Source organism: Triticum urartu, chromosome 5A (genome assembly GCF_056163025.1).
Source record: "Triticum urartu cultivar PI428250 chromosome 5A, HENAU_Tu73, whole genome shotgun sequence".
NCBI classification, from domain to species: Eukaryota; Viridiplantae; Streptophyta; class Magnoliopsida; order Poales; family Poaceae; genus Triticum; species Triticum urartu.
The window spans coordinates 476961375-476987607 of record NC_141877.1 but is presented as its reverse complement, the minus strand read 5'-3'; the positions used below and the strand labels follow the sequence as shown (position 1 = coordinate 476987607).

Sequence of the window (26233 nt, the reverse complement as noted above, 5' to 3'; positions counted from 1 at the left end):
TCTCAAAAATGGAAATCTCCGTTAATCTTTCCCGGAGATGATCCAACTTTTATAATGAGCATTTACACACCGCAGCACCACAAATATGTGTAAAGAAAAAACTAGTTTAGCTGATACTCTGTATAATCGATCATGTACTTCCAAATATGGTCTACATAAGAGGTGTGCCTACATGACCAAACAGAGACACAACTTTCTCAATCAATCATGCTTACACGCCTACTCTGAGGCCTCAAGAACAGCATTAAGTCTCAGCTATCATCATCAGAATTACTACGTTCAGCAGCAGAAGAGAACTACAAGCTTTGTTTGCTAGCCACGACGATCACAGCCGAATCTCCCCTTCCTCTAAATCTTCTTGGAAGCTTTGACGCTGCGGCTGCTGCTGCTGCTTCAGGTTGTCGTCGTCGTCAGCCTTGTCCTTCGGGAAGAGTCCCATCTGTCGCAACAAGTTGTTCGACCTCGCCGTGTTGTACTGATCGATGCCGAGCACCTTCACGTCCTCGTCTAGGCTCTCGTTGAACATTGCCGTCCTCTCCATCTCGAGCACTTGCTGACGGGCCTTCTCCCTCGCCCGGGACGTCGCCTCCTTTCGCCGCCTTTCCAGAATCTCGCTGGCACGGGCGATGAGGTCGCGTGTTGGAGGCCTAGTGTTGGCAGCGAGCTCTGCCGGAGCTGGACTGTCGATGCTCTGGTGAGAAGAACCAGAAACCAAACCGTTGCTGCCGCTGATGGTTGCATCTTCGCCAAGATTCTTCAGAGGTGAGGCCTCGCTGCAGATGTCTACAAGCTGCACTGGTGTCGGCCTGATCGGCAAAGGGGAGACGCCGCCGACGATGTCAACGTCTTCGTCCTCCTCCTCGGCCATCATGTTCTTGTGCTGATGCGTGGACGGATTCGCCCTCTCTCGAACGAACTTGTCCAGCTGCTTCTGCATCTCCACAAGGGCCTCGTCTTGGACGGCGTTCATCTCGATCTCGATGTAATCGTCGCAGATGCCGCGGCGGCTCTGCTTCTTCAACAGCTCCAGGATATGAGCAGGGAGCACATGAGATTCAGAGAGCTTGGCTAGCTTGGTGAGGTCCGCGTAGAGTTGGCTCCGCTCCTTGGACGTCATCTTCCTCACGGGAACGGCATGGGACGCCTTCCTCTTCTTGGCTGGCGGCTCCTCGGCTGGACGACTGTCCTTGACGCGCACGCGGGGAGCTGACGGGGCCGAGGCTGGAAGCACGGCGGCCGCCTCGGCAAGGAGGCAACGGGCCGTGACAAGCTCTGCTTGGAACCGCTGGCGAAGGGTCTCCAGCGGGCGCTTCCGGCCGGACATGACGCAGAAGGGCTCCCGGTTCCGGTGGGCAACCTCCATGGGAACAGCGGACGGCGGTCGCTGTGGTAAGGGCCGGAAGAGGCGATTGGAAGCGCGCGGTGGAGGAGAGGAGACGATGGGGAAGATTGGATGGGCGCTGTAGATGGGATCAAAGGCCTTTTAACTAGTGAAGTGATCCGTGATGTGATCGAAGCCGTGTTCATTTGTGATCCGGGAAGAAATCGGAATGCAGTCCGAGTCAGTTCAGTACAAGCTTTGGATTTGGTTGCTTGCATCTCAAGCTTAGCTTGATTCATCACGACCATGGCTTCATTTTCTCCCGACACCTTTCAGGATGCGGAACCGCGCGAGTACTCTGAGATACTCTCTCATCGCCGAAAATTATATTACTTACGGACGTTTTCATTAGGACCTAATTGTTCCTTCTGTACACGAAAAATGTACAATGTATATGAAAAAGGTATTTATAAAATGGTAAACATGTACAAAAATAATTGTTCATACGTATACAAGAATGTATAATGTGCATGACAAAAGTAGAAATCAAATGTTTTCAAAAAATCTTAATCATGTATTGGAAAGTTGCTAAATGTGTACAAAAAATGTTCTTGGTGTATACAAAACTTTTAGACACGAAAAAAATTATTTTTAAAATGTTAATTGTCTATTTTTAAAATTATAAAGATGTATAAAAAAATCTTGATGTATATGAAGAATGTACATTGTGTGTGAGAAAGGTAGTAATGTATTGAAAAAAAAAAGAAGAAAAACGATGTAAACCTAATGAAACAAATGAACAATGTGAAGACAGAAGAAAACCAAGAACAAAAGATAATAATAAAAAGAAAAAAAACTGGTAAAAAGCCCTCCCGAAGAAGCCAATGCAAAACAGTCAAAATAATGCTTGAGTACTGGGCCGGCCAAATACACCGCCTTTTAGGCGCCCTATTAAAATCAGCACCGGTTATATATAGACATAGTGGCTGGATAACCGGAAGTGCTATTCTGAGCTCGATCACAGATGCGCCCGTTATCTGAATCGCCCGTTGGCATCTAGATCCACACCAGTCCACTGTATGTGTCAGGGTATTCCAGTTAGTATATGTGCACAAATTTCGGGCCATGGCCCACCAACTATCGCAATCAATGGGACGGTTGCCGTCTAACACGGGAAGGCTCAGACGCGGGACACCGTTCTGGGCCACAACTCAGACGTAATGACGGGCGTCGTTTGCCCCTTTATTTTTCTCCACCCCCTCCACACAGCAAGATGTTTTCATTATTACCTTTAAAAAAAGCAAGATTCTTTCACAGCGCCGCCATCCCAGATCTGAATGACCAGATCATTCAACAGAACAAACCATACTGCAAAAATAAGCAAGATCACCCCAAGGATTCAACATACAAATTGCAAGAATCAGTAAGATCAAGCAGCTAACTACGACAACAGCCATCATTCGCACCATGGACATTTAATTACTGAAATAATGCTAGATTTTTTAACTGCAGTTCAGCCTGCCAACGAGTGCAACACAAAATCTAAAATAATCCACAACACAACATAACAGGTTTACAACTAACAAAAAACAGCCCGTCGGGCCTAGCACTACACTCCAGCATCCCACATTTGCTAACCTCATCTCCATTGCCTTAGTGCAGGTGTTTCTCCTATGGCCCTCAACCCCACAATTCTTACACCTCGCAGACTTCCGAGGTTGCTCCCTGGACATCACCCATGTCCAAACATGTTGTTCTTTTATGCAATTCATCGTCCGATTCTTGTCTGCAATCATGACATAAGCAAGTTAATCAGTTCATCCTCAAAGAATCATAAGGTTATCATCTTACATCATCAAACAAGCCATATTACCAATGAGTATTGTCTTCGGCGCCACGCCTCTCATCATCTGTAGAAAATCTGAAAAGACACACTCAAAACTTTCCTCAGTCTCGTCGCATACCAGTACACCAGCCAGTATAAGACTCTGAAAATTGTTGTTAACCCCAACAAAAAGTCTTAAGGGCATGTCGTAAAGGTTAGTCCGGTACATTGTATCAAACATCACTATATCACCAAAGAAACTGTACTTCAGCCTGCTGCTGCCATTCGCTCACATCAAGTTCTTTATCCGACCCTCTTTGTCTGCCTGCACATGGTATGTAAAGTGTGGATCCTTTGCCCCCAATTCAGCAAACACTTCCATTGTCTTCCTCACATCGTCATTCGCCTGCTCCTAGCTAATCTTTCCACATAGATTTTTCAGAGACCTCTTCGTAAACGGCACATTCTTCATTGACCCGAAAAAACTCCCAACAATGTTGTACATTTTTTGCAAGGTTGACATTGTTCTGCCTCACCTGCTTGATCAAGTCACAACTCACGACTGTACACATCAATGTGTTTGTGGGATGGCCAATGAATCTTCTGCCAAAATTTGGCTAGAGAGAGTGGATGTGCTTCTCCTGTGCTGAACGATGTACCACTCATTGTCCTCTGATCTGAGTAATCTGATCAGCGCATGACACTCACACCGGCAGGTGTTGGGGAACGTAGTAATTTCAAAAAATTTCCTGCGCACACGCAAGATCATGTGATGCATAGCAACGAGGGGGAGAGTGTTTTCTACGTACCCAACGCAGACCGACTGCGGAAGCGATGACACGACGTAGAGGAAGTAGTCGTACGTCTTCACGATCCAACCGATCAAGCACCGAAACTACGGCACCTCCGAGTTCGAGCACACGTTCAGCTCGATGACGATCCCCGGACTCCGATCCAGCAAAGTGTCGGGGAAGAGTTCCGTCAGCACGACGGCGTGGTGACGATCTTGATGTACTACAGCAGCAGGGCTTCGCCTAAACTCCGCTACAGTATTATCGAGGTATATGGTGGCAGGGGGCACCGCACACGGCTAAGGAATAGATCACGTGGATCAACTTGTGTCTAGAGGTGCCCCCTGCCTCCGTATATAAAGGAGCCAAGGGGGAGGGGTGCGGCCAGCCCTATGGAGGCGCAGGAGGAGTCCTACTCCTACCGGGAGTAGGACTCCCCCCCCCCAATCCTATTCCAAATAGGATTCCCAAGTGGGAAAGAGAGAGATAGGTGGCCGGCCACCTCTCCTAGTCCTAGTTGGACTAGGGGAGGGGGGGGGGGGCGCGCAGCCCACCATGGGCAGCTCCTTTCACTTTTCCACTAAAGCCCAATAAGGCCCTTATGGCTCCCGGGGGGTTCCGGTAACCTCCCGGTAATCCGGTAAAATCCCGATTTCACCCGGAACACTTCCGATATCCAAACATAGGCTTCCAATATATCAATCTTTACGTCTCGACCATTTCGAGACTCCTCGTCATGTCCGTGATCACATCCAGGACTCCAAACAACCTTCGGTACATCAAAATGCATAAACTCATAATATAACTGTCATCGTAACCTTAAGCGTGCGGACCCTACGGGTTCGAGAACAATGTAGACATGACCGAGACACGTCTCCGGTCAATAACCAATAGCGGGACCTGGATGCCCATATTGGCTCCTACATATTCTACGAAGATCTTTATCGGTCAGACCGCATAACAACATACGTTGTTCCCTTTGTCATCGGTATGTTACTTGCCCGAGATTCGATCGTCGGTATCCAATACCTAGTTCAATCTCGTTACCGGCAAGTCTCTTTACTCGTTCTGTAATACATCATCTCGCAACTAACTCTTTAGTTGCAATGCTTGCAAGGCTTATGTGATGTGCATTACCGAGAGGGCCCAGAGATACCTCTCCGACAATCGGAGTGACAAATCCTAATCTCGAAATACGCCAACCCAACATCTACCTTTGGAGACACCTGTAATGCTCCTTTATAATCAACCAGTTACGTTGTGACGTTTGGTAGCACCCAAAGTGTTCCTCCGGTAAACGGGAGTTGCATAATCTCATAGTCATAGGAACATGTATAAGTCATGAAGAAAGCAATAGCAACATACTAAACGATCGGGTGCTAAGCTAATGGAATGGGTCATGTCAATCAGATCATTCAACTAATGATGTGACCTCGTTAATCAAATAACAACTCTTTGTCTATGGTTAGGAAACATAACCATCTTTGATTAACGAGCTAGTCAAGTAGAGGCATACTAGTGACACTCTGTTTGTCTATGTATTCACACATGTATTATGTTTCCGGTTAATACAATTCTAGCATGAATAATAAACATTTATCATGAAATAAGGAAATAAATAATAACTTTATTATTGCCTCTAGGGCATATTTCCTTCAGTCTCCCACTTGCACTAGAGTCAATAATCTAGATCACATCACCATGTGATTAACATCGATAGTTCACATCATCATGTGATTAACACCCATAGTTCACATCGCCATGTGACCAACACCCAAAGGGTTTACTAGATTCAGTAATCTAGTTCACATCGCTATGTGATTAACACCCAAGGAGTACTAAGGTGTGATCATGTTTTGCTTGTGAGATAATTTTAGTCACCGGGTCTGTTATATTCAGATCCGTAAGTATTTTGCAAATTTCTATGTCAACAATGCTCTGCATGGAGCTACTCTAGCTAATTGCTCCCACTTTCAATATGTATCTAGACCGAGACTTAGAGTCATCTAGATTAGTGTCAAAACTTGCATCGGCGTAACCCTTTACGACGAACCTTTTTGTCACGTCCATAATCGAGAAACATATCCTTATTTCACTAAGGATAATTCTGACCGCTGTTCAGTGATCTACTCCTAGATCACTATTGTACTCCCTTGCCAAATCAATGCAGGGTATACAATAGATCTGGTACACAGCATGACATACTTTATAGAACCTATGGCCAAGGCATAGGGAATGACTTTCATTCTCTTTCTATCTTCTGCCGTGGTCGGGCTTTGAGTCTTACTCAACTTCACACCTTGTAATACAGGCAAGAACTCTTTCTTTGACTGCTTCATTTTGAACTACTTCAAAATCTTGTCAAGGTATGTACTCATTGAAAAAACTTATCAAGTGTCTTGATCTATCTCTATAGATTTTGATACTCAATATGTAAGCAGCTTCACCGAGGTCTTTCCTTGAAAAAAAACTCCTTTCAAACACTCCTTTATGCTTTACAGAATAATTCTACATTATTTCCGATCAACAATATGTCATTCACATATACTTATCAGAAATGCTATAGTGCTCCCACTCACTTTCTTGTAAATACAGGCTTCACCGCAAGTCTGTATAAAACTATATGCTTTGATCAACTTATCAAAGCGTATATTCCAACTCCGAGATGCTTGCACCAGTCCATAGATGGATCGCTGGAGCTTGCATATTTTGTTAGCACCTTTAGGATTGACAAAACCTTCTGGTTGTATCATATACAACTCTTCTTTAATAACTCTATTAAGGAATGCAGTTTTGTTTATCCATTTGCCAGATTTCATAAAATGCGGCAATTGCTAACATGATTCGGACAGACTTAAGCATAGATACGAGTGAGAAACTCTCATCGTATTCAACACCTTGAACTTGTCGAAAACCTTTTTTGCGACAATTCTAGCTTTGTAGATAGTAACACTACTATCAGCGTCCGTCTTCCTCTTGAAGATCCATTTATTCTCAATTGCTTGCCGATCATCGGGCAAGTCAACCAAAGTCCATACTTTGTTCTCATACATGGATCATATCTCAGATTTCATGGCCTCAAACCATTTATCGGAATCTGGGCTCATCATCGCTTCCTCATAGTTCGTAGGTTCGTCATGGTCAAGTAACATGACCTCCAAAATAGGATTACCGTACCACTTTGGTGCGGATCTCACTCTGGTTTACCTACGAGATTTAGTAGTAACTTGATCTGAAGTTACATGATCATCATCATTAGCTTCCTCACTAATTGGTGTAGTAGTCACAGGAACAGATTTCTGTGATGAACTACTTTCCAATAAGGGAGAAGGTACAATTACCTTATCAAGTTTTCTACTTTCCTTCCACTCACTTCTTTCGAGAGAATCTCCTTCTCTAGAAAGTATCCATTCTCAGCAACGAATGTCTTGCCTTTGGATCTGTGATAGAAGGTGTACCCAACTGTTTCCTTTGGGTATCCTATGAAGACGCACTTCTCCGATTTGGGTTTTTAGCTTATCAGGTTGAAACTTTTTCACATAAGCATTGCAACCTCAAACTTTAAAGAAACGACAACTTTGGTTTCTTGCCAAACCACAGTTCATAAGGCGTCGTCTCAACGGATTTAGATGGTGCCCTATTTAACGTGAATGTAGCTGTCTTTAATGCATAACCCCAAAATGATAGTGGTAGATCGGTAAGAGACATCATAGATTGCACTATATCCAATAAAGTACGGTTATGACGTTCGGACACACCATTATGCTGTGGTGTTTCAGGTGGCGTGAGTAGTGAAACTATTTCACATTGTTTTAACTGAAGACCAAACTCGTAACTCAAATATTTTACCTCTGCGATCATATCGTAGAAACTTTTATTTTCTTGTCACGATGATTTTCCACTTCACTCTGAAATTCTTTGAACTGTTCAAATGTTTCAGACTTATGTTTCATCAAGTAGATATCCCCATATCTGCTCAAATCATCTTGTGAAGGTCAGAAAATAATGATACCTGTTGTAAGCCTTAATATTCATCGGACCATATACATCAGTATGTATGATTTCCAACAAATCTGTTGCTTGCTCCATTGTTCCGGAGAACGGCGTTTTAGTCATCTTACCCATAAGGCATGGTTCGCAAGCATCAAGTGATTCATAATCAAGTGATTCCAAAATCCCATCAGCATGGAGTTTCTTCATGCGCTTTACACCAATATGACCTAAACGGCAGTGCCACAAATAAGTTGCACTATCATTATTAACTTCACATCTTTTGGTTTCAATATTATGAATATGTGTATCACTAAGATCGAGATCCAATGAACTATTTTCATTGGGTGTGTAACCATATAAAGTTTTATTCATGTAAACAGAACAACAATTTATTCTTTTACTTTAAATGAATAACCGTATTACAATAAACATGATCAAATCATATTCATGCTCAACGCAAACACCAAATAACACTTATTTAGGTTCAACACTAATCCCGAAATTATAGGGAGTGTGCGATGATGATCATATCAATCTTGGAACCACTTCCAACACACATCGTCACTTCACCCTTAACTAGTCTCTGTTTATTCTGCAACTCCCGTTTCGAGTTACTAATCTTAGCAACTGAACTAGTATCAAATACTTAGGGTTTGCTATAAACACTAGTAAAGTACACATCAATAACATGTATATCAAATATACTTATGTTCACTTTGCCATCCTTCTTATCCGCCAATCACTTGGGGTGGTTCCGCTTCCAATGACCAGTCCCTTTGCAGTAGAAGCACTTAGTCTCAGGCTTAGGACCAGACTTGGGCTTCTTCACTTGAGCAGCAACTTGCTTGCCGTTATTCTTGAAGTTCCCCTTCTTCCCTTTGCCCTTTTCTTGAAACTAGTGGTCTTATCAACCATCAACACTTGATGTTTTTCTTGATTTCTACCTTCATTGATTTCATCATCACGAAGAGCTTGGGAGTTGTTTCCGTTATCCCTTGCATATTATAGTTCATCACGAAGTTCTACTAACTTGGTGATGGTGACTAGAGAATTCTGTCAATCACTATCTTATCTGGAAGATTAACTCCCACTTGATTCAAGCGATTGTAGTACCCAGACAATCTGAGCACATGCTCACTAGTTGAGCGATTCTCCTCCATCTTTTAGCTATAGAACTTGTTGGAGACTTCATATCTCTCAACTCGGGTATTTGCTTGAAATATTAACTTCAACTCCTGGAACATCTCATATGGTCCATGACGTTCAAAACGTCTTTGAAGTCCCGATTCTAAGCCGTTAAGCATGGTGCACTTAAACTATCAAGTAGTCATCATATTGAGCTAACCAAACGTTCATAACGTCTGTATCTGCTCCTGCAATAGGTCCGTCACCTAGCGGTGCATCAAGGACATAATTCTTCTGTGCAGCAATGAGGATAAACCTCAGATCACGGATCCAATCCGCATCATTGCTACTAACATCTTTCAACACAATTTTCTCTAGGAACATATCAAAATAAACATATGAAAACAACAACGCGAGCTATTGGTCTACAACATAGATATGCTAATACTACCAGGACTAAGTTCATGATAAATTAAAGTTCAATTAATCATATTACTTAAGAACTCCCACTTAGATAGACATCCCTCTAATCTTCTAAGTGATTACGTGATCCAAATCAACTAAACCATGTCCGATCATCACGTGAGATGGATTAGTCTTCAATGGTGAACATCATTATGTTGATCATATCTACTATATGATTAACGCTTGACCTTTCGGTCTCCGTGTTCCGAGGCCATATCTGCATATGCTAGGCTCGTCAAGTATAACCCGAGTATTCTGCGTGTGCAAAAACTGGCTTGCACCCGTTGTAGATGGACGTAGAGCTTATCACACCCGATCATCACGTGGTGTCTGGGCACGACGAACTTTGGTAACGGTGCATACTCAGGGAGAACACTTCTTGATAATTTAGTGAGAGATCATCTTATAATGCTACCGTCAAACTAAGAAAAATAAGATGTATAAAAGATAAACATCACATGCAATCAAAATATGTGACATGACATGGCCATCATCATCTTGTGCCTTTGATCTCCATCTCCAAAGCATCGTCATGATTTCCATCGTCACCGGCATGACACCATGATCTCCATCATCTTGATCTATATCAATATGTCGTCACATGGTCGTCTCGCCAACTATTGCTCTTGCAACTATTGCTATCGCATAGCGATAAAGTAAAGCAATTATTTGGCGCTTGCATCTTATGCAATAAAGAGACAACCATAAGGCTTTTGCCATTTGCCGATAACTTCAACAAAACATGATCATCTCATACAACAACTTATATCTCATCACGTTTTGACCATATCACATCACAACATGCCCTGCAAAAACAAGTTAGACGTCCTCTATTTTGTTGTTGCAAGTTTTACGTGGCTGCTACGGGCTTAAGCAAGAACCAATCTTACCTACGCATCAAAACCACAACGATAGTTTGTCAAATAGACTCCGTTTTAACCTTCGCAAGGACCGGGCGTAGTCACACTCGGTTCAACTAAAGTTGGAGAGACAGTCGCCCGCAAGCCATCTATGTGCAAAGCACGTCGAGGGAACCGGTCTCGCGTAAGCGTATGCGTAAGGTTGGTCCGGGTCGTCTCGTCCAACAATGACGCCAAACCAAAGTATGACATGCTGGTAGGCAGTATGACTTATATCGCCCACAACTCACTTGTGTTCTACTCGTGCATATAACATCAACATAAATAACCTAGGCTCGGATGCCACTGTTGGGGAACGCAGTAATTTCAAAAAATTTCCTACGCACACGCAAGATCATGTGATGCATATCAACGAGGGGAGAGTGTTGTCTACGTACCCAACGCAGACCGACTGCGGAAGCGATGACACGACGTAGAGGAAGTAGTCGTACGTCTTCACGATCCAACCGATCAAGCACCGAAACTACGGCACCTCCGAGTTCGAGCACACGTTCAGCTCGATGACGATCCCCGGACTCTGATCCAGCAAAGTGTCGGGGAAGAGTTCCGTCAGCACGACGGCGTGGTGACGATCTTGATGTACTACAGCAGCAGGGCTTCGCCTAAACTCCGCTACAGTATTATCGAGGTATATGGTGGCAGGGGGCACCGCACACGGCTAAGGAATAGATCACGTGGATCAACTTGTGTCTAGAGGTGCCCCCTGCCTCCGTATATAAAGGAGCCAAGGGGGAGGGGTGCGGCCAGCCCTATGGAGGCGCAGGAGGAGTCCTACTCCTACCGGGAGTAGGACTCCCCCCCCCCAATCCTATTCCAAATAGGATTCCCAAGTGGGAAAGAGAGAGATAGGTGGCCGGCCACCTCTCCTAGTCCTAGTTGGACTAGGGGAGGGGGGGAGGCGCGCAGCCCACCATGGGCAGCCCCTTTCACTTTTCCACTAAAGCCCAATAAGGCCCTTATGGCTCCCGGGGGGTTCCGGTAACCTCCCGGTAATCCGGTAAAATCCCGATTTCACCCGGAACACTTCCGATATCCAAACATAGGCTTCCAATATATCAATCTTTACGTCTCGACCATTTCGAGACTCCTCGTCATGTCCGTGATCACATCCAGGACTCCGAACAACCTTCGGTACATCAAAATGCATAAACTCATAATATAACTGTCATCGTAACCTTAAGCGTGCGGACCCTACGGGTTCGAGAACAATGTAGACATGACCGAGACACGTCTCCGGTCAATAACCAATAGCGGGACCTGGATGCCCATATTGGCTCCTACATATTCTACGAAGATCTTTATCGGTCAGACCGCATAACAACATACGTTGTTCCCTCTGTCATCGGTATGTTACTTGCCCGAGATTCGATCGTCGGTATCCAATACCTAGTTCAATCTCGTTACCGGCAAGTCTCTTTACTCGTTCTGTAATACATCATCTCGCAACTAACTCTTTAGTTGCAATGCTTGCAAGGCTTATGTGATGTGCATTACCGAGAGGGCCCAGAGATACCTCTCCGACAATCAGAGTGACAAATCCTAATCTCGAAATACGCCAACCCAACATCTACCTTTGGAGACACCTGTAATGCTCCTTTATAATCACCCAGTTACGTTGTGACGTTTGGTAGCACCCAAAGTGTTCCTCCGGTAAACGGGAGTTGCATAATCTCATAGTCATAGGAACATGTATAAGTCATGAAGAAAGCAATAGCAACATACTAAACGATCGGGTGCTAAGCTAATGGAATGGGTCATGTCAATCAGATCATTCAACTAATGATGTGACCTCGTTAATCAAATAACAACTCTTTGTCTATGGTTAGGAAACATAACCATCTTTGATTAACGAGCTAATCAAGTAGAGGCATACTAGTGACACTCTGTTTGTCTATGTATTCACACATGTATTATGTTTCCGGTTAATACAATTCTAGCATGAATAATAAACATTTATCATGAAATAAGGAAATAAATAATAACTTTATTATTGCCTCTAGGGCATATTTCCTTCAGCAGGACCTAGTGTTCTCCACGCCAGCCTTCCCCTGCAAGAAAATTTCACAGCGTGTGCATAAATTCCCCACAAGAAAAAGGAATAGAAAAGAATTTATGCTGGCTGCCGACGGCACATACCGAGCACCCGCACACGATCTCCTGCATGCCCTTCATCCTCTCGACATTCACTCTACTCTTCTTGTACCTTATTCCAAATCCTCTCTCCCAGGAATAAAGGTTGCAGAAATCATAAGCTTCTCCTAGCGAATCAAAGCTTGCGCCCAGAATCGGCACAATGACGTTCTTAGAAGGGTTCTCTGCATACCCCCTTACAATTTTCTCAAATGCAGTCACACACGACGAGCATGGTTTCCTGCAACGAGCGGCCGTGCCTATCCTCACCCTGCAATTGCAGTGCCCATGCCTTAGGAATTGTGCCACACTTCCAAACCCAACATCCCCATGAAACAGGGATTAAATCCAAGAGATGCAGACATTTCCCAACCCAACAGCCTCATAAATGCAGCTATTAAAATTTAAATCTAACAACTAACCACATTTTCCGAACCAAACAGCCACATCGAACAGCAATTACACCTAGCCCATCTCAGGAAACACGAAAAGAACTAAAACCGTCCCACAATAATGATCTTTCATATGCATTTTCCGCCGCTCACAAGCACCAACAATAGAATGTTTCTATTTTCAATGTCTTGTACCTGGAACCCCATGAAAACCACACCCAAAATGGGCTGACTGTACCAGTTGATTCATGCCCATAATGCACATTATAACCATTGAGAGGCCTAACAATTTTTCTAATCCTACATCATTTTGATGCGACCCCCATCTAATCCACTGTCACACTCTGCTTGCAATTGTAAACTTCGCAACTATATCAATTTTCAAAGTGCAGTAAATGGAAAACCGCAAAAGGGATTCGAGCTGACTGACATCTTAGCCCATCCAGGTAGCAGCGGTGTCATCTTACCAATGGACATTTCCGATACCTGCAGTGACGACTCGCATCTATCCTTCCCGCCCCTTCCCTCCTCGCAGATCTGTGCGTCCACACTCGTGGCCAGCGCTGGCGAACTACCAGCCCCCTTGCATGTTGCTATCGCCTGGACGGCGCCCGGGAGCGAAACCATGACAACCGGATCCATTGGAGCCGCGCTCTCATCCACCTCCTCAACAAACAGAAACTTGCACACAACCATGGCCACAAAAAAAGAGATGAGTCAACAAATTAGAGACTAGAACACCCTGGATTCGCCATCTACCACAGAGGAGATAGATATGCCTGCAAAATACGAATGCACTATTCACTACACGTGTCCATGATCATGGTTAACTTTTCTCTCAAAAATTAAACGCTGCATTCATACCAGTTTAGACTACGGATTTACATCTGACAATCCATTGCTAATTATATCACACTATAATTCCACAGGCCATGTACCCGGAATTCTAGCTACATATATTAAAACTTGCAGGAGACTGGTCTATCTTCAGCCATCAAATTACTAATAAACTTCATTACAGGTAGCACTTGCTCATTTCCGAAGATCAACAGAGAATTGCATCAGGTTCAACATTATACTTCTCTATTTTTTGTGTCGATAATTAAATGCCGAAACATTCCCAACTGTCTTGCAAAATACCAATGCCCTATTCACTACAGGTGTCCAGGATCATGGTTAACTTCTCTCTCAAAAATTTAATGCTTCATCCACACAAGTTTACTAGGGGATCTACATCTGATAATCCATTATACACCATCATGCCCACCAGAACTCAGCCTAAGAAAATTACCAGATGCCCAAACCTATTCATGCAAACCTGCTCCATGCCAGCGAAAAATTGAAAACTACACACAGAGATTAATGAGGATGCACCTCTTAGCCCAACCAAGTGCCTGCAGGTTCATCTTCTCGGTGGACAATTCCGATGCCTCAAGGCATCCTTCCGGGGGCAGTAGCACCGATCCTCACCCTGCACTCGAGATTACTCGTGTCAGGACCTATGCATTCCCAAAAATCTTATGGAATCAGCTGCACGTAGTTTTTATCTAGCGTTTTCGAGTTTTGCAGACTCTCCATATGCTCTAGGCCTATTTTCATGACCACATAGAACCATACAACTCGGTGCCGTCAATCATCCATTTGAAACCACTTTGCATTGTTTCTCATTTATGCTATATTTTTACATCGACCTTCTACACTCATTTCATTCGTCTTATATGCAGCAGGACAAAACATAGGACAAACTAAATAGCATCTACAGCATTTCCATTTCCAACTGCAGATTCCACATTTTGCACCATTTTAAATGAATGTTTAATTAACTGCCTGTCGACTACTGTCATGGATCTACAGAGTTTTGTTATGTACATAGTATACTTAATGTGCTCTCAAAATCTATAAAAATGGCTCCACTGCTCAGTTCTAGAGTTTAGTACGGCCTCCCTAGCTATATTATAATTGCAGTGCTGTGTCTACTAATCTTAAATCGACAAGGTGCATTGGCTATCTACTGCCGCAAACAATTCAGTCAACAACACTGCACGGCCATACACAGCTTGAAAATAGGTTACTGAAATTCCTCATAGCACTGATCGATTTAAATCCAGTTCCCCTCACCTCTTATTCCGACCAAGATCCTAGGGATCCATCTTCCCCGTCGATTACCGCCGCTCCACACCCGGTAGATCTGCTCTTCGCCGCTCACACCCGTGGCCTCCTGCGGTGCCACCCGCACAAACGTTCGCCTAGTACCATCCGCCGGCGAATCTTCCGACCTCCTCAATCAGAGTGGATCTGTGGCGGAGAAAGCATAGAAAACCTCAGCCGCCTGAGCTCCACTCTTCAAATCGCATGCTACGGTGGATAAAAAATGCATCTGACTGACATACCTCATGATTGGCTGCACGAGGAACTCCATTTTGCGCGTCGGCCACCTGTTCTCCGTCACTATATCTCTCCTTCGTCAGTTAACAAAAATGGCGGCCGAGTTGAGGAAGAAGATACTAGAACTGCATTCCGTTCGAGACTGCCGCCCTCTGAACGAAAGAGATTTATCGGAGCCACGGATCAGACGGACGTAGGTGAAACTGGGCCACGGCTCAGCCCGTCACCAGTTGACGGCCGTCCTGAACTGGCCCACTTCCCAGGTCTGCCACATACGTATTCCCACACAGTGCCCATTTACCAGCAATTCTTAGCCCACCGTATAAAGAATCAACCCAGATCCCCACACAGCAGCGAACGCACGGGATATCGAGCACATCTGTGCTCGTGACCAGTTACTCCACGTCCCTGGATAACCATGTATTCCCCTAACCCGCGCAACACAGTTATTCTATAAGTCTGTTTTGCACTTGTTTTGTAAAGGTTCTATAACCTTCCCTGGCCAATTTCGTTTCTCGATTTATTCAACTTTCTTCTAGTTTTTAAATTTTAGGAACATTATTTTGATTTCCTGAAAACTTTTAAAATGCACGAATATTGTCCAAATTTTTTAACATTTTCTAAAATTTGCAAATATTTAAAAAATCAAATCACAATTTTCCAAATTCATGATTCCTTTTTGGAGTTTGAGAACATTTTTCGTTTTTTTGTTTTCATTTTCTTTTTACCTGGTTTTTTTATTTCCTTTTTCTTGTTCCATTTTTTGAATTCACAAGAGTTTATTTTTTCATAGGAGATGTTTTAGTGTGTGAGGTCTGTGCTAATTTTCAGCTCATTCGGACATCTGAGTAGCTCTCAGCAAAAACAAAGGGTCCGAACAGTACAAGAACAGTAAACTGTTTCGCATACCAAAATTTGTATTTTTTTATAAGAGCTACTCAGATGCTCAAATAAGGTCAAATTTGGCACAAACCTCACCGAAGCATTTTTCACCTCAAGAGGAGGCGGATCTGCGGCGGCGTCGGTGGGAGGCAGAAACCCTGACTTTTTTGTGAAGGAGGAGGAAGCGGCTACGTAGTTGACGTATTTGGCCCGGCATGTCGTCAGTGGCTGGGCCGATGCCTGGATCTGGATGAGGTGGCCACTATGAATGTAATCTCCCGGCTAGTTATATAGCTTTCCCTCAAAAAAGAAAAGGCTACTTATATAGCTTTTACCCGAAAAAAAGATACAAATACGTTTTTACGGGATATACCCCCATTTTCAAACTATTTGAAGGGTTCTCTGAGCGATGAGTCAACCAAAAGACACTCAACACCCCACGACCAATAGATATGGGTGCCTCCTAATGCAATTTGAAACTGAATATATCTGCGACTAACCGAGGAGACAGAGTAATATTGACAAAACAAGAAGAACACAATAATACAAACACCACGTAGAGCTTAGTTTATAAGAAATATATATCGAGCGCTCCTTTCTTACCATATTTTCTAACAAAATACATAACCCGGATTCTGATAGGTATTCCAGTCTTTAGATGCAGTCCTATGCATACAGCTACACCAGCGCCCAACAGTTGGATGAAAATGGGAGGGTTAGTTCCCACTTCCTGATGATGAGGCTTTGAGGTCAATTCCATGGTCATGCTTATAGATGTCTCCACAGGCGAGAAGTCCCATGTTGTTTTGGGTCAGCTGCATAGTCCTTTTTGCAGTGGATACAAATCGCTCGCGCTCTATCCATCTTCGTGAAGTGATTCCATACTTTTGATCTTGGTTTTGCTTGTGGTGTATTTATAGGTTGTGGATATGGATGGTGTTGGACAGTGATGCTTGTTGCAGCATTTTCAGTGTTCCCGCGCATCCTTTTGCTTCTGTCAAGCACCAAAGGTGATTCACAAATCACAATGCCTACTTTCTGGATTCTGGGCATATGTTTCCTTCAGGTTTCCATTCCCAATTACAGGCATGTCACTGAACTGAGGAGAACCAAAGTCTCCATGATAAGGTGCCTTCAAATTGTGCCTGTTCTGTTTCATCATAGAATAAATAGACTCGAGAAGTGCCTTCTGCTCACTGTCTTCTCAGCAATCCAGTGGCAGCAAAAACAGGGGGTAATCCAGTTTAGAGAGCTGACTGACATCTTTCGAGAAACAAGGCATGTTCGAGAGAAATGCATCTCCAGCAACCCCATGTCCCTTCTGTAGATGATCGATGCCCCACATATGCATTCCTAAATCCCCACATATGAGCATCGGCAATGTGGAATGCCACATGACATGTTGAAATGCATACTCCGTGACTGCGAAAACCATCAAAATGTGAGCGCCCATTCTTGAGTCTGTTTTGGGCTTGTTTTGTAAAGGTTCTATAACCTTCCCTGGCCAATTACGTTTCTCGATTTATTCGACTTTCTTCTAGTTTTTAAAATTTAGGAACATTATTTTGATTTCCTGAAAACTTTTAAAATGCACGAATATTGTCCGATTTTCATTTTCTAAAATTTTTGAACATTTAGAAAATCAAATCACAATTTTCTAAATTCATGATTCCTTTTTCGAGTTTGAGAACATTTTCCGATTCTTTTGTTTACATTCTCCTTTTTCCTGGTTTTTTATTTCCTTTTTCTTGTTCCATTTTTTGAATTCACAAGATTTTTTTTCCATAGGAGATGTTTTAGTGTGTGAGGTCCGTGCTAATTTTCAGCTCATTCGGACATCTGAGTAGTTCTCAGCAAAAACAAAGGGTCCGAACAGTACAAGAACAGTAAACTGTTTCGCATACCAAAATTTGTATTTTTTGCTAAGGGCTACTCAGATGCTCAAATAAGGTGAAATTTGGCACAAACCTCACCGAAGCATTTTTCACCTCAAGAGGAGGCGGATCTGCGGCGGCGCCGGCGGGAGGCAGAAACCCTGACTTTTTTATGAAGGAGGAGGAAGCGGCTACATAGTTGACGTATTTGGCCCAGCATGTCGTCAGTGGCTGGGCCGATGCCTGGATCTGGATGAGGTGGCCACTATGAATTAATCTCCCGGCTAGTTATATAGCTTTCCCTCAAAAAAGAAAAGGCTAGTTATATAGCTTTTACCTGAAAAAAGATACAAATACGTTTTTACGGGATATACCCCCATTTTCAAACCATTTGAAGGGTTCTTTGAGCGATGAGTCGACCAAAAGACACTCAACACCCCACGACCAATAAATATGGGTGCCCTCTAATGCAATTTGAAACTGTATATAGCTGCGACTAACCGAGGAGACAGAGTAATATTGGCAAAACAAGAAGAACACAATAATACAAACACCACGTAGAGCTTAGTTTATAAGAAACATATATCGAGCGCTCCTTTCTTACCATATTTTCTAAGAAAATACATAACCCGGATTCTGATAGGTATTCCGGTCTTTAGATGCAATCCTATGCATACAGCTACACCAGCGCCCAACAGTTGGATGGAAATGGGAGGGTTAGTTCCCACTTCCTGATGATGAGGCTTTGAGGTCAATTCCATGGTCATGCTTACAAATGTCTCGATAGGCGAGAAGTCCCATGTTGTTTTGGGTCAGTTGCATAGTCCTTTCTGCAGTGGATACAAATCGCCCGCGCTCTATCCATCTTCGTAAAGTGATTCCATACTTTTGATCTTGGTTTTGCTTGTGGTGTATTTATCGGTTGTGGATAGGGATGGTGTTGGACACTGATGTTTGCTGCAGCATTTTCAGTGTTCCCCCGCATCTTTTTGCTTCTTTCAAGCACCAAAGGTGATTCACAAATCACAATGCCTACTTTCTGAATTCTGTGCATCTGTTTCCTTCATGTTTCCATTCTCAATTACACGCATGTCACTGAACTGAGGAGAACCAAAGTCTCCATGATAAGGTACCTTCAAACTATGCCTGTTCTGTTTCATCATAGCATAAATAGACTCGAGAAGTGTCGTCTGCTCACTGCCTTCTCGGCAATCCAGTGGCAGGAAAAACAGGGGGTAATCCAGTTTAGAGAGCTGACTGACATCTTTCTAGAAACAAGGCCTGTTCAAGAAAAATGCATCTCCAGCAACCCCCTGTCCCTTCTGTAGGTGATGCCCTACACGGCCACACATGAAGTGTTTCACAAAAAACTATCACAATTGAGGTTCACGTCCCACAAAACTACCACTTTTAAAAAAGTGACTAATAACTACCAAAAAATTAGAAACTCGTGACTAAAAACTACCATTTTAAAAAATGGCCAGTTTAGAAGACTTAAATGTGTTTATGACATACGGGGCCCGTGTGTCAGGGCAGACGTGACGGGAAAGTCAACTCCATTTATATTTTACCATCAAGCTGACCATTACGACAGGTGGACCCCACACATCAGCATCACCTTCTTCCTCCTCTCTCTTTGACATTTCAACAAACACCTTACCAGCAGTAGAGCAGCACACCGGCGGTAGTCCGGGATGCCGAATCGCCGATGAAGTCTATCACCACCTTCGCAGCAGAGATCCAGCAGGATGCCGTGGACGCCGCCGGCAAGCCGGATGGCGGCGTGCCCCGGCCGTCTCGGGTCCGCCATCTTGCTCTTCTCACCGCCACCTTATGCGCATCGATCTTCTACACGCACTACGGCGTACCAGGCAGCATGGGTGGAGTTGGCCAAGCACCTACTCCGCCATGGCCACAACACCGTCCTCGCCGTCGTCGACCCACCGGACGGCGACGCCGCCTAGGCCGCTGCCGTGGCCCGACTCGCCGCGGCTAACCCTTCCATCGCCTTCCGCCTCCTCCCGGTCCCTCCCAGCCCGGACCCCGCCGCGCACCCGGTCAGGCGCGCCCATGACACGCTCCGCCTCGCCAACCCCGCGCTCCGGGCCTTCCTGCGCACGCTGCCGGCCCCCGCCGACGCGCTCCTGCTCGACATGTTCTGCGTCGACGCGCTCGACGTCGCCACCGAGCTCGCCCTCCCCGCCTACTTCTTCTTCGCCTCCGCCGCCAGCGACCTCGCCGTCTTCCTCAACTTGCCGTACCTCTACCCCCGGCCTGCCGTCCTTCAGGGACATGCGCGACGCGCTCGTGCGTTGCCCCGGCGTGACGCCGATCCACGCGGTGGACATGCTGGTCACGGTGAAGGACAAGGAGAGCGACCTCACCAAGGTCTGGCTGCACCAGTTCAAGCGCATCGCGGAGGGGAGGGGCGTGCTGGTCAACAGCTTCGACTGGCTGGAGCCCACGGCCCTGAAAGCGCTCGCCGACAGCGTCTGCGTGCCCGACCGACCGACGCCGAGGGTCTACTGCATCGGGCCATTGGTGAACGGCGGCGACGCGGGCGCAGGCGGCGAGAAGCGGCACGAGTGCCTCGCGTGGCTCGACGCGCAGCCGGAGAAGAGCGTTGTGTTCCTCTGTTTCGGCAGCAAGGGCGCCTTCTCGGCGGCGCAGCTGAAGGAGATCACTCGCGGGCTAGAGAGCTCCGGGCACCGGTTCCTGCGGGCGGTGAGGAGCCCGCCGGAGGAACAGAGGGAGTTCCCCGAGCCGGACCTCGAGCGGCTGCTCCCGGCTGACTTCTTGGAGAAGACGAGAGGCAGGGGCATGGTGGAGGAAGAAGGTGATGCTGACGTGTGGGGTCTACCTGCTAACGGTCAACTTAACTGTAAAAAATAAGCGAAGTTGACTTTCCCGTCATGTCAGCCATGACAAACGGGCCTGCATGTCATAAACATATTTAAATCTTCTAAACTGGTCATTTTTTAAAAGTGGTGGTTTTTAGTCACAGGATTCCAATTTTTTGGCAGTTATCAGTCACTTTTTTAAAAGTGATAGTTCTGTGGGACGCGAACCTTAATTTTGGTAATTTTTTTTTGTCAAACACTCCCCACACATGCATTCCTAAATCCCCACATATGAGCATCGCCAATGTGGAATGCCACATCACATGTTGAAATGCATACTCCGTTAATGCGACAACCATCAAAATGTAACCGCCCATTCTTGAGGCTACAACCATGGGACATACCATTTTTGTTATTGCAATATGGAATCCAGGTTTGAGCCAATGGCAGCTTGTGTCCTTCACAAATAATTGTGAGAATTTGCAATATATCAACCAGAGCAGATTGACGGCCGTGATTTAGTATCTTGAAAGGTGAAAGGACAACAACAGTTATTAATTAGAATAACAATACGCCAGCTTGATGTTTTTTAAGGTAATAAAATATTCCTTCTGAAAACTTTGGAACACTAGTACACTTCCTACACTATTTTCTTGATGTAAAACCAAAAATAGCCCACACTAACACTTCCATAGCATAAATGGTTTGATCCAAGCTTATTCACATTGAACCTCAAAACCAGTTTATCAAATATGCAATTTACAAGAGGGAGATAAACTACATTGTAGATTGCCAAGCAATTAAATTGTTATTCTGACCCGTTGTCAAAAAAAATTGTACTCTCACCGAACATTTGCGTGAAGAACCTAGCCTCAAGTCATGTACACATCAGATCAGTCTCACTCCCAATTCATCTTATTTGCGATAATTATAAGTTCAAGAGCAGCAACATATGACTTTGATGTGGATCAAACACAGGTAACTGAGGCAAAAGGCAACGGTGATTTCAGAGAGCACATCTCTGTTAAACTTTCTCGAAATGGACATCACTGTTAATCTTTCTTGGAGATGGGCCAACTTATGATGAGCATTTAGCCATCTATAATACCTAAATAGTTCATCCCCACTATGCTATTTCTCTAGACATGCAGCCTATCCACCTCAGCAAACTGCCACATTAGCGATTATTTTCCATTTTAACCAATTTTTATTGACATTTTTATATGCCGCTTCGTTGCTCCCTTTTCCAGACTTAAAGTGCATACCGAAGCCCAATGGTCTCCAAACGCAAACATAAGAAAGAAGCCCAACTGTCTGTCCCCACGCCCACGGCATACCCTTCGTTTCCACCTCCCGGCCGTAATTTCAAAACAAAAAACGCAGCAGTCGCACCCGCTGCCGCCCGTGATGGCGGAGGGGGCGGCGGCCTGCCCGGGCCGGCAGAGGCGCCGCGGCCGTACGAGCTGGTGTTCGCAGCGGCGGAGCTCCGCTCCATGGACTGCAACCTCTCGGCGCTCTGCGACAACGTCCAGGCAAAGGGATTCGGCTCCGGCGGCTTCTCCAATGTCGTTGTCAAGGCCATGGGCGTCACCTACCGTCTTCACCGTCTCCTCATCTCCCGCAGCACCTATTTCAGGTGGGCTTCCTTCTCGAATACAGATGCGGCGACCGAGTATTTAGGATTCCATATACTGTCAATGCATCAGCACGTCTATTGGGCTGCGCCGTGTGGATGTTTCAATAGGTCTCATCCCCTCCCTTCAGCAAGCAGCACACTGTACATGAGGAGATTGACCCCAAAGTCCTAAGTTGGCTATGGTTATCCCATCCTCAAATCCCCAAAAGTATGCAGTTTCCATTTTCCTTTGTCATGTGCATGTCAACAAAAAAGAGATTAGTGTTAGATTCTCATGTACCAGATTCAGTTGTTTGCCTTGAAGTTGTTTATATTTATCAGGAGGAAGAGGTCAGTCTTTCCCATCCAAACTTAATTGAGTACAATTTCGAATTTTAATCTTCCCAAGCCTGCACAGTGAATGATAATGGTTTTTGTGATACATGAGCCAGTACCATCGCTCATCTTGATCTGCTATTTGGATGACAACACTTTGGTGGAATTGTACTTCTCTCCATGTTGTTTGCAGGCAAGCCAATGTTACAGATCCAGCCAGGATAACTTGACTTCGGTGGACATGTACTTCTCTCCGTGTTGTTTGCAGGCAAGGCATTGTTACAGATCTAGCCAAATTAAATTAACATGTTTGTTCTCCTCATATTCCTTATCTAATGGCTGGTTGTACGTGGGATGTGGCTTGGGCAAAATATTATTTTCGTAATTGTTCAACCATTTGAATGTTTATGGCACATGTAATTGTTTGTACACAAGTATCAACTGCAGATAGTGTTGATGAAAGTCTGAGGTATGTTCTCCACATTAAAAAATATAGATAAGTTCAATTGAGCTATCTGGATTGATGTCTTTCTTATATTTACAATATGTATATCATTGTATCATGACCCGTGTAGCTGTATGCCCATGAAATATTTGGTAATAACAGTATTGAGCATCCCTAAGTGATTTTAGATATGCCTTTGCAGGTTGTGCTTTACGATATACCAAGTGAGAGATTCGACAAGAACTGGTATTTTCCAATCAGAGAGGTTTCTTCATCATTTTGTGGAAAGTACAACATTTAACATGTGTTTGTCTTAGTTATGTTTCCAACCAGTGTATCATCGAGTAATTTCTATTCCAAAAGTGTCGTAGTTTTCCCTTGAAAAAAGAACAATTCTACTTAATCGACAATAGTGGTCATAGGCTAGCATTCAAAGATGTGCTTCCCTTTTAGCTTTTGCCAAATATCTTCAGAATTGTACCGTCACTCACCTGAATAATCTTTTGATCTCCATAGATGCTATGTTTGTCACCATATTTAATCCCAGTCTACTACTCCCTCCTTCCCAAAATAAGTGACTCAACTTGTATTCATTGGCCCATGCTTTGCTGATTGATTCAGATCAAGTCCATTGTTTGCTTGAATTTGTACTGTGAGAAGTTTCGAAAGAAGACAAGTTCTTCTTAACCCATTTCAGTTGAAAGTCAACCCCCATAATTTAGAGGGAAAAGGAATAAGTCTTCATCAGTATCGACTATCGAGGCACCGTTCCATACGTCAATCCTCTGATGCACTATTGTAGTGCAATTTAGATATATCAAATCATGTTGACCCTCAAGAATTGTTAATACAATAAGATCGAAAATTGATATCTATACTCTGGCCGTGCATCCATTAAGACTCTGTCTATTACCAGTGAAGAACCTATTCTCTTTGCTATTAAATTGTAGACCTTGGAATTTTTAGTGCTGATTTGTGCTTCTATTTAGTTGCAATGCTACTTTTAATGACTACCAAGAGATCCCGCAGCAATGCGCGGGGTGTCATCTAGTTTACACAATGCAGCACCACAAAGTAATTTAGCTGATACTCTGTATAATCGATCGTGTACTTCCAAATATGGTCTAGATAAGAGGTCATGACTAAACAGAGACACAACTTTCTCAATCAATCATGCTTACACGCCTACTCTGAGGCCTCAAGAACAGCATTAAGTCTCAGCTATCATCATCAGAATTACTACGTTCAGCAGCAGAAGAGAACTACAAGCTTTGTTTGCTAGCCACGACGATCACAGCCGAATCTCCCCTTCCTCTAAATCTTCTTGGAAGCTTTGACGCTGCGGCTGCTGCTGCTGCTTCAGGTCGTCGTCGTCGTCAGCCTTGTCCTTCGGGAAGAGTCCCATCTGTCGCAACAAGTTGTTCGACCTCGCCGTGTTGTACTGATCGATGCCGAGCACCTTCACGTCCTCGTCTAGGCTCTCGTTGAACATTGCCGTCCTCTCCATCTCGAGCACTTGCTGACGGGCCTTCTCCCTCGCCCGGGACGTCGCCTCCTTTCGCCGCCTTTCCAGAATCTCGCTGGCACGGGCGATGAGGTCGCGTGTTGGAGGCCTAGTGTTGGCAGCGAGCTCTGCCGGAGCTGGACTGTCGATGCTCTGGTGAGAAGAACCAGAAACCAAACCGTTGCTGCCGCTGATGGTTGCATCTTCGCCAAGATTCTTCAGAGGTGAGGCCTCGCTGCAGATGTCTACAAGCTGCACTGGTGTCGGCCTGATCGGCAAAGGGGAGACGCCGCCGACGATGTCAACGTCTTCGTCCTCCTCCTCGGCCATCATGTTCTTGTGCTGATGCGTGGACGGATTCGCCCTCTCTCGAACGAACTTGTCCAGCTGCTTCTGCATCTCCACAAGGGCCTCGTCTTGGACGGCGTTCATCTCGATCTCGATGTAATCGTCGCAGATGCCGCGGCGGCTCTGCTTCTTCAACAGCTCCAGGATATGAGCAGGGAGCACATGAGATTCAGAGAGCTTGGCTAGCTTGGTGAGGTCCGCGTAGAGTTGGCTCCGCTCCTTGGACGTCATCTTCCTCACGGGAACGGCATGGGACGCCTTCCTCTTCTTGGCTGGCGGCTCCTCGGCTGGACGACTGTCCTTGACGCGCACGCGGGGAGCTGACGGGGCCGAGGCTGGAAGCACGGCGGCCGCCTCGGCGAGGAGGCGACGGGCCGCGACGAGCTCTGCTTGGAACCGCTGGCGAAGGGTCTCCAGCGGGCGCTTCCGGCCGGACATGACGCAGAAGGGCTCCCGGTTCCGGTGGGCAACCTCCATGGGAACAGCGGACGGCGGTCGCTGTGGTAAGGGCCGGAAGAGGCGATTGGAAGCGCGCGGTGGAGGAGAGGAGACGATGGGGAAGATTGGATGGGCGCTGTAGATGGGATCGAAGGCCTTTTAACTAGTGAAGTGATCCGTGATGTGATCGAAGCCGTGTTCATTTGTGATCCGGGAAGAAATCGGAATGCAGTCCGAGTCAGTTCAGTACAAGCTTTGGATTTGGTTGCTTGCATCTCAAGCTTAGCTTGATTCATCACGACCATGGCTTCATTTTCTCCCGACACCTTTCAGGATGCGGAACCGCGCGAGTACTCTGAGATACTCTCTCGTCGCCGAAAATTATATTACTTACGGACGTTTTCATTAGGACCTAATTGTTCCTTCTGTACACGAAAAATGTACAATGTATATGAAAAAGGTATTTATAAAATGGTAAACATGTACAAAAATAATTGTTCATACGTATACAAGAATGTATAATGTGCATGACAAAAGTAGAAATCAAATGTTTTCAAAAAATCTTAATCATGTATTGGAAAGTTGCTAAATGTGTACAAAAAAT

At 45.0% G+C, this 26233-nt stretch overlaps 3 protein-coding genes and 1 pseudogene across 3 annotated transcripts; 1 reads left to right on the top strand and 3 right to left on the bottom strand.

The window, feature by feature from the left end:
- Positions 1-325: 325 nt before the first annotated feature.
- On the bottom strand, positions 326-1363 carry LOC147972082 (uncharacterized). Its single transcript, XM_087522933.1, has one exon. The coding sequence runs from the start codon at positions 1361-1363 to the stop codon at positions 326-328; it is 1038 nt and encodes a 345-aa protein (XP_087379059.1).
- A 2354-nt stretch (positions 1364-3717) lies between these two features.
- LOC147972081 (uncharacterized) lies at positions 3718-14368 on the bottom strand. The gene is made up of 6 exons (XM_087522932.1): positions 14337-14368; position 13704; positions 13393-13643; positions 12577-12841; positions 12461-12488; positions 3718-3863 (listed from the first exon to the last, which is right to left on the bottom strand). Exons 1-6 carry the CDS (start codon positions 14366-14368, stop codon positions 3718-3720), a joined length of 723 nt encoding a protein of 240 aa, XP_087379058.1.
- Positions 14369-19851: 5483 nt separating this feature from the next.
- LOC147972080 (anthocyanidin 5,3-O-glucosyltransferase-like) lies at positions 19852-20995 on the top strand (annotated as a pseudogene).
- Positions 20996-24630: 3635 nt separating this feature from the next.
- Positions 24631-25668, bottom strand: LOC147972079 (uncharacterized). Its single transcript, XM_087522931.1, has one exon. The coding sequence runs from the start codon at positions 25666-25668 to the stop codon at positions 24631-24633; it is 1038 nt and encodes a 345-aa protein (XP_087379057.1).
- Positions 25669-26233: the final 565 nt, after the last annotated feature.

What these genes read in the sequence shown, in the direction of transcription:
- LOC147972081 (XM_087522932.1), bottom strand. Translation starts at nt 14,368, where the DNA reads ATGAACCTGCAGGCACTTGGTTGGGCTAAGAG. An exon ending in AGATCGTGTGCGGGTGCTCG is followed by an intron (nt 12,489 to 12,576) that starts GTATGTGCCGTC and finishes ATTTTCTTGCAG; the next exon opens with GGGAAGGCTGGCGTGGAGAA. An exon ending in TGGCGTGGAGAACACTAGGT is followed by an intron (nt 3,864 to 12,460) that starts CCTGCTGAAGGA and finishes CGTTCCCCAACA; the next exon opens with CCTGCCGGTGTGAGTGTCAT.
- LOC147972079 (XM_087522931.1), bottom strand. Translation starts at nt 25,668, where the DNA reads ATGGAGGTTGCCCACCGGAACCGGGAGCCCTTCTGCGTCATGTCCGGC.
- LOC147972082 (XM_087522933.1), bottom strand. Translation starts at nt 1,363, where the DNA reads ATGGAGGTTGCCCACCGGAACCGGGAGCCCTTCTGCGTCATGTCCGGC.